Source organism: Phyllostomus hastatus, unplaced genomic scaffold, assembly GCF_019186645.2.
Source record: "Phyllostomus hastatus isolate PE091 unplaced genomic scaffold, TTU_PhHast_1.1 phas_scaffold_46, whole genome shotgun sequence".
Classification (NCBI taxonomy): domain Eukaryota; kingdom Metazoa; phylum Chordata; class Mammalia; order Chiroptera; family Phyllostomidae; genus Phyllostomus; species Phyllostomus hastatus.
This window is the reverse complement of record NW_025334032.1, coordinates 2,699,078-2,714,125: the sequence shown is the minus strand read 5'-3', so window position 1 is coordinate 2,714,125 and position 15,048 is coordinate 2,699,078. Positions and strand designations below refer to the sequence as shown.

The following is a 15,048-nucleotide window of genomic DNA, read 5'->3' as shown; positions in this document are numbered from 1 at the left end:
ACAATTGAATAAAAATACCTAATAATAAATTTAATCAAAGATATAAATGACCTGTACTTGGAAAATTATAAAACACTGAAGAAATAGAAGTAGTTACAAATAAACAGGAGTATTGTACTGTGCTCATAAATGGGAAGAGTTAACATCATTAAAATGTTCATACCTAAAAATCTTTAGATTCAATGAAATTCCTATCAAAACTACTAATGGCATATTTCATAGAGCCAGAACAAATAATGCAAAAGTTTATGTGGAACCACAAAAGACCCCAAATAGCCACAGCAATTTTGAGAAAGAACAAAATTGAAGGTATCTCACTACCTGATATCAAACTATACTACACAGCTATGTTAATCAAAATAGCATGGTAGTGACATAAAAACAGACATATAGATCAGTGGAACAGAGTAGGGAGCCCAGAAATAAACTCATGCCTGAATGGATAATTAATATGTGACAAAGGACAAAAACATAAAATGGGGTAAAGACGGTGTACTGAATAAATGGTGTTTGGAAAATTGGACAGATACATGCAAAGGCAGCATGAAGCCAGAAAACTGTTGACAAGAATAAACTCCAAATATGTTAAAGACTTAAATGTAAGGCTGAAGACCATAATACTTCTAGAAGTAAACATGGGCAGTAAAATCTCTTGACATTTTATCTTAGCAATTTTTTCTCTGATTTATCTCCTCAAGCAAGGGAATCAAAAGAAAAAATAAGTAGAACTACATCAGACTAAAAAGTTTTCACACATCAAAGGAAACCATCAACAAAATAAAAGGACAACCTGCTGAATGGGAGAAGATAATCACCAATGATATTATTTGATAAGGGGTTAAATACAGAATTTATAAAGAACTTATATAACAATACCCCCAAAAATTAAATTTAAAATTGGGTAGAGGACCTAAATAGACACTTCTCCAAAAAGAGCATACCAATAGACATATGAAAAGGTGCTCAATGTCACTATCAGAGAAATGTACATTAAAACCACAATGAGATATCACTTCACATCTGCCAGAATGGCTGTCATCAATGAGTCAACAAATAAAAAGTGTTGGCAAGGATGTGGAGAAAAGAGAAGCCCTGTGCACTCTTGGTGGAAATGCAGGTTGTGGCAGCCACTATGGAAAACAATGTGGAGCTTCCTCAAAAAAATTAAAAATGCAGCTGCCTTATGACCCTGTGATTCCACTTCTGACTATATAACTGAAAAAACCCAAACACTAATTTGAAAGAATGTATACACCTCTATGTTCATTGCAGCATTGTTTACAATAGCCAAAATATGGAAGCAACCCAAGTGACTATCAATAGATGAATGGATTAAAAAGCTGTGGTGCTGTGGAATATCACTCAGCCATGAAAAAGAATGAAATCTTAACATTTGTGACAGCATGGTTGGACCTAGGTGATATTGCACTAAGTGAAGTAAATCAGGAAAAGACAAATGGCATATGATTTCACTTACATGTAGAATCTAAAAAAAAATAAAAATAAATGAACAAAATTGAAACAGACTTATAGGTACAGACTAATGGTAGCCAGAGGACAGGAGGGTTGGGAGACTGAGTGTAAAAGGTAAAGGTATTAAGAAACACAAACTGGTAATTTACAAAATAGTCACAGGGATATAAAGTACAGCTTAAGGAATATAGTCAATAATATTGTAATAACTATATATGGTGCCAGGTGGGTACTTGAAATATCAAAGAGAACACTTTGTAAAGTATGTGATTGTCTAACCGCTATGCCGTATGCCTGAAATTAATACAAAATACAGTGGAACCTCAGTTCTAGAACTTAATTCATTCCAGAAGTCTGTTCAAGAAGCAACTTGTTGGAAAACTGAATCATACTCATACTCGTACATCTCCTTTGTCACCTGAAAGATGCATGACTGATCATACAGTTACCAGCATGAAAGGGTTGTCAAGTCGATAACCAAAGTTTTTGTTCAACAACTGAGACATTTTTTCCATGAATACCTTGGTCCTGAACCAAATTGTTTGAGATGGGAGATGGGAGATTGAATGTAAACTGTAATTGAAGGTTTATAAAAAGAAAATGTAAAAAAGGTACAATATGCTCATCACTGTGTAATATATTCCTATAATTATAATACTGTCAATTCATTCTCTCACTTTATTTTTATAGGAAAATTTTTGACTGATGCACATACTTGAATTAACAAGGTCTTTAGGAAATACTCATAAAGTACATCTATCTTATATTTTCCCTATTATACCTGAAAGATCCTTGAAAAGTATGGAGGATGTCACCAATTCTCAGCATTAGTACTTTGTGGCAATCATGACAATAATAAGGATCTAGAACTAAGTCTCGTTAGAAGGGCACTGAAGACAAGTAAAAATACTGTATGGGACAGAAATGACCAATAAAGCAAAGACCCCAGGAAGGAGGAAGTGTAGGTCATATCAAGGATAGAAGTGGAGAGATAGTTCTGCCCTGGTGAAGGAACAATGATTCTTTTTAAAATAACATTGAAAGTGTTCAATTCCATGCTGAGATATGTGGTTAAGGTCAGTGTGGATGAACTTCTTAAAGAGTGGTAAGGATCTCTGATAATCACTCTAGAAAACAGGATAGGTGATTAACCAGGGGTGGATTTCTGAAAGGATTCCTGAGCAATGCTGACAGCTGAGTGAAAGTTCTAGACACCTAAATTTATAAACATGCCTGTCAGAACACTATTTGATTTCTACAGTTCAGATCTAAGAGAAGAGAAGAGAAGGTAATTATCTGATTGATTAAAATTGCGGATTTTCAGAGGAGGGGATGGGAAAGGTAATCAGTCTATGAAGTCAATGTTGGATCAGAAGAAAGGGGAGGTCATTATGAAGAAAAACGAATGATGTAGAAGAGAACTGGAGAGATGAAAAATAGATATGGTGGCAGAGACTGAAACATGAAACTTTTAAGATTTCTAAAATGAGGATGAAAATCCAAGTGAAAGTCTCAGGATGTGTGTTGGAAAATGGTTTATTAAAAACAGAATGGAAGAGAAGAGTTCAGGAAAGTTTGAGACTAGATTTTGTGGACGTCAAAGTCATCGAGCTCATGGGCAAACGTTGGTTTGGAGAAAAAAGAACTGTAAAATGGTGCCAAACTTCTCAGTGAGAACCAAGCATGACAGCAGTTAGATGGGATGGAGGGTAACATACTCATATGGTGTAACCTTAAGGAAGAAGAAACTTGAGAATCAAATGAGAAAACAATGATAATGTGGAAGCAGCCTTAGGGTGTCTGGAGCCTGCCTGAAGAGGGAATGGAATCCTCTGCTTTCAAGGGCTGCTGAAATAACTATTCTAGGGGATAGCAAGGTTTCACTTAAAGGAAGCACAAAAACAAGTGTTCTGTAAAAAGGTTGAGGACAGAGGGAATGTATAACAGGGGAAATGGTTTAATTAGCACAATGGAAACAATTGAAAAGGTAACCAGTTAAAGGAAGCTTCAAGAAATGGAAACACAGCCCTGTGAGAACACGAGCCAAAATAAGGAAGTGGGCTTGCAGGGGCTTGCTTTTTGTTTCGGTACTGAAGATCTGAGACACGGTTGGAATTACTGAGAGGCTTAGTTCAGCATTTACCAGGAGATTGCTATTAATTCTTGCTCTTTAGGCTAGCCTTGCCTTGCCTTTTAGTAGGGGCTCAGAAGTCAACAATTACCCCTCCGAGCATGTGTGAGTGGTCTTTCAGTGTTTTACCTCTTCTGGAGTGTCTAGAATTTATTTATTAAAATTGTTATCCCTTGCCAGTTCTTGTTCACTTTTTTTTAAGGCTGGCCCTTTGAACATAGGTTACTTTTCAATGTAGTCTTTTTTGTTGTATAATACTGGCTTTTCCTCATTGTATACCCTTGGCAAATTACTTAACTGAATTCTGCTTTAGTTTCTTTACCTGACAGATGCCTAGTTCAGTTATGATAAGGATTGAGTTAACACATACAAAACACTCCAAATGGTGCCTAGCACTCTACACTATATAATTTTTATTTTTGAAAGAAAAGTTATACTTTTACTTACATTAACTCTCATTTATTGAGCAGTGCCAGCCAATGTATTTGGTACTTTAAATTTATCTAATATGATTCTCACAACAGTGCTGAGTGTATTTTAGCCTTTTTACAAAAAGGAAGCAGAATCAAAGAACAGTAAGTTGCCTTGCTAATAAATATTAAAGCTGTTATTAAAACTTATCTTTTGATACAAAATCCCTTATTTTTCTTTTTATTTTTTTAATCCTTACCTGAGGACATGTTTACTGATTTTAGTGAGAAGAGGAGAAAGTGAGTGAGAGAAACATCAGTGTCAGAGAGCGATATTAATCAGTTGCCTCTCTTGCATGCCCTGATGGGGCAATAAGCCTGCAACCTAGGCATGTGCCCTGACCAGAATCTAATCTGCAACCTTGCAGTTTGTGGGATGATACTCCAGCCAACTGAGCCATACCGTCCAGGGCCCAAAATCCATTTTCTTTCCATTCTGCAATTTGTTACAAATCATAATCATCATTATTTAACATAATACATAGCACCATAAGTAATGAAAAGTCCTCTAACATTTTTTACAGGCTTTTTCCCCTCTCATAATACTTGGTCTCCTTCCTGGTCTGCAGCAGTGCTTGGGTAGAGTCCTGAGCTTTCAGATCTCATAAATGAGTGAAATGCGATCCACCAAGTATCTGTATTAATGTCCAAGTTAAATCTTTTAAAAAAGGAAGAAGAAAGAAAAAAACAAAACAGTAAAAGTGGTTGCCCTTATTATTAATTTAAGGGGTAAATGCCAGCCTGAAACTTAAATCCCAAGTTTGAGGAACACACTGATCATGCTTATATTCTTAGTCAATTCTTTGTGGGCATTAAGTTACAGACATATTTCAGAGTGAATCTTATAAATTCATGTTGTATGTACGTACTCTAAACTTTCTAAACAAAAAGCAGCAGGCTGGTTAATAAAATTTGAGTAGGTTCCTAAGGAAGTCTGAAAGATAGTCAAATTCAAGGCAGCAGCAGCAGCAGAAATAATACACGGTATCTGACACGCAGCAGAAACCTTTGCCTCCCTCCCTTCGCGCCCCCCCCTTCCTTTTCCGCTAACTGCAAGTCACGTGATGAGATAGGTATCACGTGACTCGGTCAAAGGCTCTTCCTCTCTGCTTGGGGGCGGGGATAATGCGGAACTGTTCGCCAATTAAAGCTGTTAACGTGTACTAGTACACTATTTCCTTGTTGGATTTTCTTGTTTTCTGCTGCTACTGTAAAAAGAAAATGAGTGGTAAGATTTGCTGGCTGATTTTGAACATTCTATTTTTGTTTTAAAACATAGGAAACATCGAATTAAGCTAAGGTCATGGTGTGTGTGTGTGATTTCAAAAGCTGCCAAATCTGTCTCTATAAAAATACTTTAAATTGTTGCTGCTTAGTTATAAAGGATAAGACTCTAGAGTTGGGCTGATTTTGCGTCCCACCGAATATTCCTTTCCAGTGTTTTTATTTTACTAGGTTTTTTTAGAACTAAAATCTGAAAATTGGCATCACATTATTTGGAAGCCATTGTTAAATCTTGCTTATAAAGAGAATGTGTAGTAGTGCATCAACAGCCCGTTTCAAGAATTTAAACCCATAAATATTTGTAGATTCGTTTTAAAAAATTAAATGTGAGCATCTGCTAATAAAGAAAATAGAACTTATATTAGCTAAAATACTTTTTAATATGCCATTGATAGCACTTGCAAGGAATTGAAGTAAAAGGCTCTCAAATTTTTTAAGACAATTGGCGAATAGGGTTTCTGTAAGATTTGGGAGTAGGAAATATGGCCTTAAAAATAATCAATACAATAACTCTATGACTTGGGGCAGATTTTGCTCAAATCATGTAGATTATTCAGAAGCTGCTAGAAATATCTAGTTATTCAGATATAGCCACTCTTGTGCAGATGTGCATTTAGTGGTACAATCTATAACAGATTTATCTTCTCTTCATTGGAATAAAATGTTCCTCAGTGCTTTTAATTAGGGTCTGTAGTTAATCTTTTAGGACTTACTAAATTAAGAAATTTTGGTACTAGGGAAGTAATCGAACATTTGCATCAAGTATGTCGGGTTTTAGGATTTTGCTACTATAGACAGTAGCAGAAACAAAAATGTAAACATTGTAGTTCCAAACCTCAATACTTGTATTTACTATGTTTATACAGAGTTTTACATAAAATTATGTGTTCAGTGTTAATTTACACCAGTATTTATAGATAAAGGTATGGTATCCCTGATTTGTCCTTTTTAAAAATCTAATCACGTACCATTTCTGTCTCTGGATGAGAAAATTTACTTGCTAGAGTGAAATGATTACTTCCTGGGGAAATGAGTTAATTATTATTCCTGCACTGCAATAGTAATGTATTTACTGTTGGTTTATTTTGGGTTGGGTTTATTTTATTCTGTTTTTAGTATCACACTTAAATATAATTAAAGGATAAAATAGAATTTCATACGACTAAATTATAAGCTATTTGACAGCTTTTAAAGTATAATATGGTTGGAATTATAACTACATAGTACTTACCTGTGCATATTTTTAGTACAAGAAGGGCAACCCAAAGCAGTTATGTAATTTTACAGGTTTAGATTTCATCAGCAATAACTTTTTTACTCTGATGACAAAAAGAAAAACAAAAAACACTATATTGATGATATACAAGGATGAAATTTGACAACACATGAAAGGAACCACAGTCCCTGGAAGCTCAATAAATGTTAAATTCTTTTATTAGGATTACAGACAAAGTTTTAAAGGAATTCTTTTTCCTGGTTTCTCATCTAAATTTCACATATGAATAATATGTCTAAGCCAATTCTAAAGATTCCAAAAGCTAATTCTCTATAGTTTTATGTAAATTAGCTAATAGAAGTACCAGCATTAGTTTAAAATTCTTCTCATTTTCTCTTGAGTCCAGCATATAGAAGTTAAAAAGTGAGTTTTGGGTGAAGCCTTTTTTGCTTAGAAGTATAAAGAACCTCACAAATTTTATTGAGTAAATTAGTAGGTAGTATCTTAAATTTAGAAAAACTTTGTTGTTCTTTTCTTGTTTCTCAAGGACATAAAGATGAGGCCTTAATTTTATAAGCATGTTTACGTCTCAAATTATATTAGTTGTCAATAATGCTTATTTTAGTGTTTCTTGAATATGTAGTAGAGCTATATCCTTAGAAATGAAACTGCCTGATTTTGAGTCCTACTTCTACCACTTAGGTAAGCTTAATCTCTCTGCCTAAATTTCTACATCAGAAAAATGAGAGTAATAATAATATTTCCCTAATACAATAAATATGAAGAGAAGAAATATATAAAAGGCCTGGTAAGTTAGTATTAACTATATGTAATTAGCTGTTGTAAGATAACATTCTGAACAGCTTCATGTATTTGGTGGGTTTGTTTTGAAAAAGAGTATTTTATTGAAAAGTAACTTTTATCATTACATATTACATAATATAATTTGGTAGCCTGCCCTCCCCCCACATACACATACTCCTTTCTTCCTCTTAACCACTCAAGTGGTTTCCCTACTCTCTTCCTTCCCTGCCTCCTTCTCTCTTTCTATCCCTTTTCTTTCCCCTCCCCTTCTCTCCTTCCATTCCAGTCCTCTGCACTCCTCGTCTTCTCCCTTACCATCTCCATTCTCCTCTTCCCTCTCCTCCTTTGCCCCTTCCTCTCTCCCTTCTTACTTTTTCCTTCCCCTCCATCCCCTCACCACTACCCTCCCTTCTTTCTCCTTTTCTCCCTCACTGTTAAGTAATTCTCCTCCTGGATCCCCCTTTTTTCCTACATTCTCTTTCTCTTTCCATACCTCTCACCTCCCTTTCCTTACTCCCACCACCAGTTTGTTATTTGATCCTTACCCCTTTTTCTTTCCTAAAAAGAGAAAAGTGGCATATCTTGATTTGCTGGCCACCTCTATGCTCTTTATTTTTGTTTTTCTGAAGTATGTTTACTATTACCAGTAAAATTTGTTTCTTTTCTGCCCTGTGATTAAGCTTTTTCTCTTTTATTTGTTTTATCACTAAGATCCACTATATATGTACTACAGGTTGAATTTCTATCTAAAAGGAACTCTTTCCCCATTATATTCATCATCAGACTCTTGGGTGCCTCGTATTTCTTTGGAGAAACCTCAAAAAGAAGGTTTCATTGCAAGTTATTAAAACTAGTGGGTGACAGGACAATGCAGTCTAGATCCTGGGAAAAGGGGATCTGAAGGTGAGATTTTTTTTAAGTTAGGTAAAGCAAGTAAGATTTTATTCCTAGAAAGAATAAAACACACCTTCTAAAAGTGCCTGTTTTATCCCAGAAAGGTTAAGAGAAAAGGTAAATGAGATATTTATAAAAGTTGTTTGGAAAAGATAACACTAAAAATGAAAGGAAATGCAGAATAAGACAAGCTGAATTTTCCTCTTTAAAGAACTTTTTAGTGTAAGAAACAAAAATTTTCTTCAGCTAAATACACATGTGTGGAATTTTTGTTTGTTCTCAAGCTCCCACAGACATGACTTACACATTACACAAATGGTTATTTAACCTTAACAAAGCAAGTTCCAAATTCCTAACTATTCTTTCTTTTGTTGATTTTCCCTCTTGACTTTATTTTTTTCCCTATTGCTTTTTAAATTTTCCCTTCAGTATCTTTCATTGGTTTTTATATGTAAAGTTTGGTTTCATTTTCCTCTAGGTCAGTGTTTCTAAATTTGCACATAAGAATCACCTAGGACATTTATAAAGTAAATATATTGACTCAAGACCCCCATTTACTGTAAGCATACTAAATAAAAGTGTTTAAGAGAGCTTGGAAATCTGTGTGTTTAAAAGCTTCCCAGGTAACTTACTATCACTAGTCAAGTTTGAGAAACACAACTGCAGGTAAAGGGTAATCAGTGCACTTTATAAAATTTTACATATTTATTTATTTATAGGGGAAGGGAAGGAGAAAGAGAGGGAGAGAAACATCAGTGTGTGGTTGCTCCTCATGTGCCCCCAACTGGGTACCTGGCCTGCAACCCAATCATGTGCCCTGACTGGGAATCGAACCAGTAACCCTTAGGTTTGCAGGCCCGCACTCAATCCACTGGGCTATACCAGCCAGGGCAAACATTTTACAATTTATAACAATTGACTCATCTGAGTTTCTTTCTATAGTTATACAGTCCTTGTTAGTTTGAGTGTTTAGTTCGGATGAAATATTCAAGCAAGGGTAATTCAAATTGTTTTCAACTTTAGCTTGCTAAATTATCCTGGATTAATACATCATATCTGTGGCCCATTCAGGTCCTGCTCAGGTTCCAATGATGTCTCCAAATGGTTCTGTGCCTCCTATTTATGTGCCTCCTGGATATGCCCCACAGGTATGTTTTTATGTTATTTTTCTTCTTTATGTATATAATAGTGATCATAATGTTACTTTAATTTCAATTAAAAATACAATTTAAGTGCTGAAACTTACCCAGTACAGTATATCTTCAGTAAATCTTTCTCAGGTATTTTAGTACATTCAGTGTATTTGGGAAAAAAAGAAAAATTAAATCAACAGCACTCATTTTTTGTTTTTACTTTCGGTGTTGAATTATAATAAAGAATTAATTCTAGAGATTTATTTCCTGGATATGTTAGTAACATAAATAACTATTTTAAGATTTAAAGGTGCCTACACTAACATTTTTTAAAATTAATTATTTGCTTAGAAATAATGCAAGATAATGCTTCCAACCTTACTTATACAATGACTCACAGATATTCACAATAACTGTATGGTACATTGTGGTAAATCAAAGAGTATTGAAATCTGTAGATCTGCAACTCTAAGGGCTAGGGGACCAATATCAATACCCATCTGTAAGCCTTTTCTGTATACCAGTTGGGAAGTTCTGACCTAAGAATAAAGTATAGCACCCATATTTGCACAGGAAAACTGAATTAAACTGTAAGATCTGTAGGTGTTCAGTTCCTTTAGTTACTGAGATTCTGTGTAGTCTGTACCATTGCCTCAAATCCTTTTCAAAGTACCCAGGTTTTTATTCCCAGCAATGAATTTATACTGAAGTTTTCTTTAGACCCTCCCTTCCTGATTATGCCAGAATATTGGTGGGATATTGTGGTGGATTCATTGCCCACTCTATGAAGCCGACCACTATATGAATGACGGCAAAAGAAGACCATGCTAGTGGGGAGAATGGAACTAGTATAAGAAATAGAGCCAGAAAAGCTGAATTCATCTCATTTTAAACCCTGGCTGGCTGCATGGCCTTGGACAAATCAATGTCTTTGAGCCTCAGTGTCTTCACTGTAAGATGAGATGGTAACATATGTGAAAGCATGTTGTAAGCTTTTCAGAAAAATATTCTACTTACTGTTTCTACTTTTCTTTAACACATGGAGTCCTTAATTTATTGCAGTGTGCATTCTGCCTCTGTTATGCAACTAAATCTCTTTGATACGTACCAACCCCAAAGGCATTTTTTTCTAACCTTGTGCTCTTTGACCTCTAAACATTTGACATCATTGATATGTGTTACCCCAGACTTCCTTGACATAATGCTGTCCTGATTCTATTTCTCTATTTACTTATTCACAGACCTTTATTCACTTACATAGACCATTCCTGGTTGGTTGGTTGGTTTGTTTGTTTTCCCCAACAGTCATGTATTGAATGGCACCATGTGCCAACCTCTATATTGGATGCTAGTGACAGAAAGATAATTAAGACAAATTATTTCCATTGCAATTACAGGGTATCCTGCTGTTCTCTCAGCTAACAGTACCTTTTATTTTTTGTTTTTCTGGCAAGTTCTTGCCCTTCTTATTCATGACCTCCTGGAAGTAGCGTTCCTTAGAATTTTCCAGGTGTCTCTTTTTGGGTTCTCCTGGCACATTGTGTAGGTCCCTCTTTCATTGAATGAATCACACTTTAGTTCATAAGTTCTCTTTCCTGAGAGGATTATGAATTCTTACAGTTCCCCATATTCAACAATGTTCAACAAAAATGTATTGAGTGCTCATATATGCCAGGGACTCTTCTAGGTGTTTGAGATATGTCCATGAATAAAAGAGGCCCAGACCTCTGTCCCTCTGTAGTTTGCATTCTTGTGAGGAGAATTAAACAATAAGCATAATAAATGGATAAATTACAGAATGTAATAGGTGGTAAGTAATATGGGGAGGAAAAGAGAAAATAAAGGTGGTTACATTTTAAAATAGGGTGGTCAGGATAGGTCTCATTGGAAAGGTGACATTTGAGCAAGATCTTGAAGGACAGATAAAAGTCTCCTGTGCATTTTGCGAGGGGAGAGGATTCTGAGAACAGGAACAAGCAGTTCAAATGGCCTAAAATAAAAACATACCTGGGAGCAGCAAGGAGGCCACTGTGGCTAGACTGAGTTCTCAAAGCAGAAAGTGGTTAAGTAATGAGGTCAGAGAGGTAACAGGACCAGATAATTTAGCAGTCACTAATATTTATTTCTTCAGTACTGACTACAGAGCTTGTTATGTAGTAGGAGTTCAATAATTACTAATAAATCGATGAAATAATCACCTAAATTGAGGTTTTATATCTTCAGGCCAACAGCCACTAAAATAATCTTCTGTATTACTTTGGTTTTTTTACTTCTGTTATCATATCAGAGCCTTTAGTTGGCTTGTTCATTCAAGAAAGTCTAGATTTCTTAGATTTCTTGACATATAAGGCCTTATACAGTTTGTCCTAGTTGACCTTTTTTACCCTTTTCTTGATAAGTTTAACCACATATCCCTTTTTGCAGCCAAACTTGATTGTTCACATGCTCACTTGGTATTTTCCTTTCTCCATGGTTTTGTTAATGCTGTTATCTGGAACATGTTATTCATTCCTGCCTTTTGAAATTCTGCCCATCCTTGAAGACTTAGGTTAAGTTATTTTTACTACTTCTTGATCATGTGTTATATTCCACTTAGTATTATGATTATATGTATATGTATTTATTTTATAGGATTTTAAGTTCCTTGACAATAGAGGGTGGCTTTTAATTATTTCTGTTGTGTGGTTAACTTGAATATAGTAGGTATTTATAAATATTTGTCAAATAAATGCATGAGGTTTAACAATAATCTTTTTTTTTAAAGATTTTATTTATTTTTAGAGAAGGAAGGGAGGGGAGAGACAGAGAGACAGAGAGACAGAGAGACAGAGACATCAATGTGCGGCCGCTGGGGGCCGTGGCCTGCAACCCAGGCATGTACCCTGACTGGGAATCCAACCTGCGACACTTTGGTTCACAGCCTGCGCTCAATACACTGAGCTACGCCAGCCAGGGCTAGCTTTAACAATAATCTTACTGGAAGGATTATGTGAGGCGAATGGACTACCATTTTAATTTAAGATTATCTCTAGGAAATGTATCATTTTCCATCACACAGAGTAATCCAAAGACGACAATCAAATCTCATGTGTTTGAAATAATTTAAATCCCCTCTATGTCAGAATGGATTCTAGTATGTTGACATCATTGTGAAAACACAATTTCTAATGTTAGAAAATACTTCAGAGCCAGGTTCTAACACAGCTAAGCACTTGATAATTGTCAAAATCTTGATATAAGCGAACAATAGTTAGAAATTTAGAAGCTAGAGTTTTAACCAAATATTAAGACACACAGATGGTATATTATACTCTATTAAAATATAGGTTGTATGTGGTTTAGCAGGAACCCAGGTAGCACACATACTAATTGTATAAGGGGCTGTCATTTATAGTCTCCTTTCATACTTTTATATAGTGATCTTTCCTCATGGCAGCAACTTTAGTGACCTTCATCCCTTGCTTTTTGTGTATCTGTTGCTGAAGGCCAGTGACCCAAGGAAGGTCAAATAATGTTTTTGCTGTATCATCATGTGATTCAGTATATACTGATGGGACTCAGCAAATTTATGGATTATGGATTCTAAAAAGTTGGGTGAAGCAAGCAAGTACTGCAAAACTAAAAATCTAATATTGGGACTTCTTAGCTTTATAACTGAGGAAATAATACTACATACATACACCTAAGCACATATGAGGGCAGAAAAATGAAAAATCCAAAGGATAGATGGATCTTAATTTAAGATTAAGGTCAAGACTTAATAAAAGTATCTATCAAAGAAACATTAAGAAATCATGATTTACCTAGAATATATCAACCTTCAAATTTGTGATGTTTGTATTTATGACATATCCCTATTAAGTTCAGAACCACTTCAGATTATTAACTCATCCATATATTTTAACTTCATTTTTTAGAATAACAGTTAAGGTGTCATACATTGAATAACTTTGGAGGTTAATGGTTCTATTTTTCTCATTTGCAAAACCCAGACTTGCTATTAAGATTGTGTCATCCTTTGTATTATGTATTTTTTCCATTCTTATTTAAGAGTCCTGTAGTATTGTTTATTATATAATCATTGAACCTTACTGCTCTGATGCTGTAGCATTCTATCAATAGTAAAGGGAATAGTGAGACCTAATTTTTAATTATACACATAATTTTTATTATTGAATGAGAAAAATGGATCATCTTTTTTTAAATAATCCTCCCCTGAGGATATAGTTATTGATTTTGAGAGATAGAGGAAGGTGTGGGAAGAGAGACATCAATAGGGCAGGGGATGGGTGGAGGTGGAAGACAGTATGGAGTGATAAATGGTAATGGAAAAAAATAAAAAATAATATATAAAACAGCTGTGGTACATTTATACAGTGGAATACTAGTCGACCATAAAAAAGAAATTTTTACTCATTTTAACAGTATGAATGGACCTAGAGAACATTATACTAAGTGAAGTGAGCCAGTCAGAGAAAGACATACCACATAGTTTCACTCATATGCAGAATCAAGTTAACAAACTAAACTAACATTAAAACAGACATGGACTCATAGATAGAGAGCAGGCCAACAGCTCTGGGTGAGGGCTGGGGAGTGGAGGGATCGAGCAAAAGAGAAAAAAGAATTCCTGGACAGGGACAACAGTGTGGTGATCGCCAGAAGTGGGGAATAGGGTGGAAGAGAGTATAAAGGGGATGAATGATAATGGGAAAAATACAATAAAAAATAATTACCTGTTTTAAAAAAAGAAAATAACGTATAATTAAAAATTTAAAGAAAGAAACATTGATGTGAGATACAAACTATGAGCCCCAACTAGGGATTGAACCCACAACCTTTTGGTGTATGGGACGATGCTCCTACGAAGTGAGCCACCCAGCCAGGGTGGATAATCACTTTAAAATATTACAATTTTTAACAATTTTTAGACTTCCAGTCAAGATGGAGGCATAAGTAAACATGGTTCACCCCCTCGCACAACCACAGCAAAAATTACAACTAAATTACAAAACAACTATCACCTAGAATCATCAGAAAATTAAACTGTGTGGAAGTCTGACAACCAAGGAACTAAAGAAGTAACATTCATCTAGATGGGTAGGAGTGGGGGAGACACAGAAGAGGCAATCCCACACCCCTGTGTGGTGGATAAAAATCAGGACAGGTGCCTCAGGAATGAGGGATCGCAGCCCCACAGCAGACCTCTCAGCCCAGGGTTCCAGTTTTAGGAAGATAGGTCCACATAACTTCTGACTATAAAAACCAGTAGGGGTCAGGGCAGTGGAAGAAACTGCAGGATTCTCAGGCATCTCCTCTAAAAGGGCCCTCAACAATCTTACAACTTATGCAGACTGACTCCTTCTGGACTCCAGCACTGGGGCAGAAGCTATAAGGGCACCAATGGAATACAGTGAGAAACTGAAGTATCTGCCGTCAGGGCGAATGCCAGGGAGCACCTTCCTCCATGACAAAACTCCAGAGGCCAGGCAGCAGCAGCAGCACTATATCTGAGACTCTTGTCAACCTGATTCACACAGGTTGCTCTGCCCTGGTGATTACCTAAGGCTCCGCCCCATCCAATTTACAGGTGGACTTTCTACTAAAGGGTTTCAAAGCATCTCTACCTAATACATACAAAGA

At 35.6% G+C, this 15,048-nt stretch overlaps 1 protein-coding gene across 4 annotated transcripts in view; it reads left to right on the top strand.

The window, feature by feature from the left end:
- Window positions 1–15,048, top strand: part of FNDC3A (fibronectin type III domain containing 3A) — a 230,994-nt gene that overhangs the window by 152,464 nt on the left and 63,482 nt on the right. For 3 of the 4 annotated variants that reach the window (XM_045821333.1, XM_045821332.1, XM_045821334.1), the window contains exon 4: window positions 9,344–9,420. In XM_045821333.1, the coding sequence (XP_045677289.1) occupies window positions 9,344–9,420 (77 nt within the window). Of the gene's footprint in view, window positions 1–5,178; window positions 5,303–9,343; window positions 9,421–15,048 lie in introns of those variants that run through there. The other variant, XM_045821335.1, reaches the window with a different exon arrangement.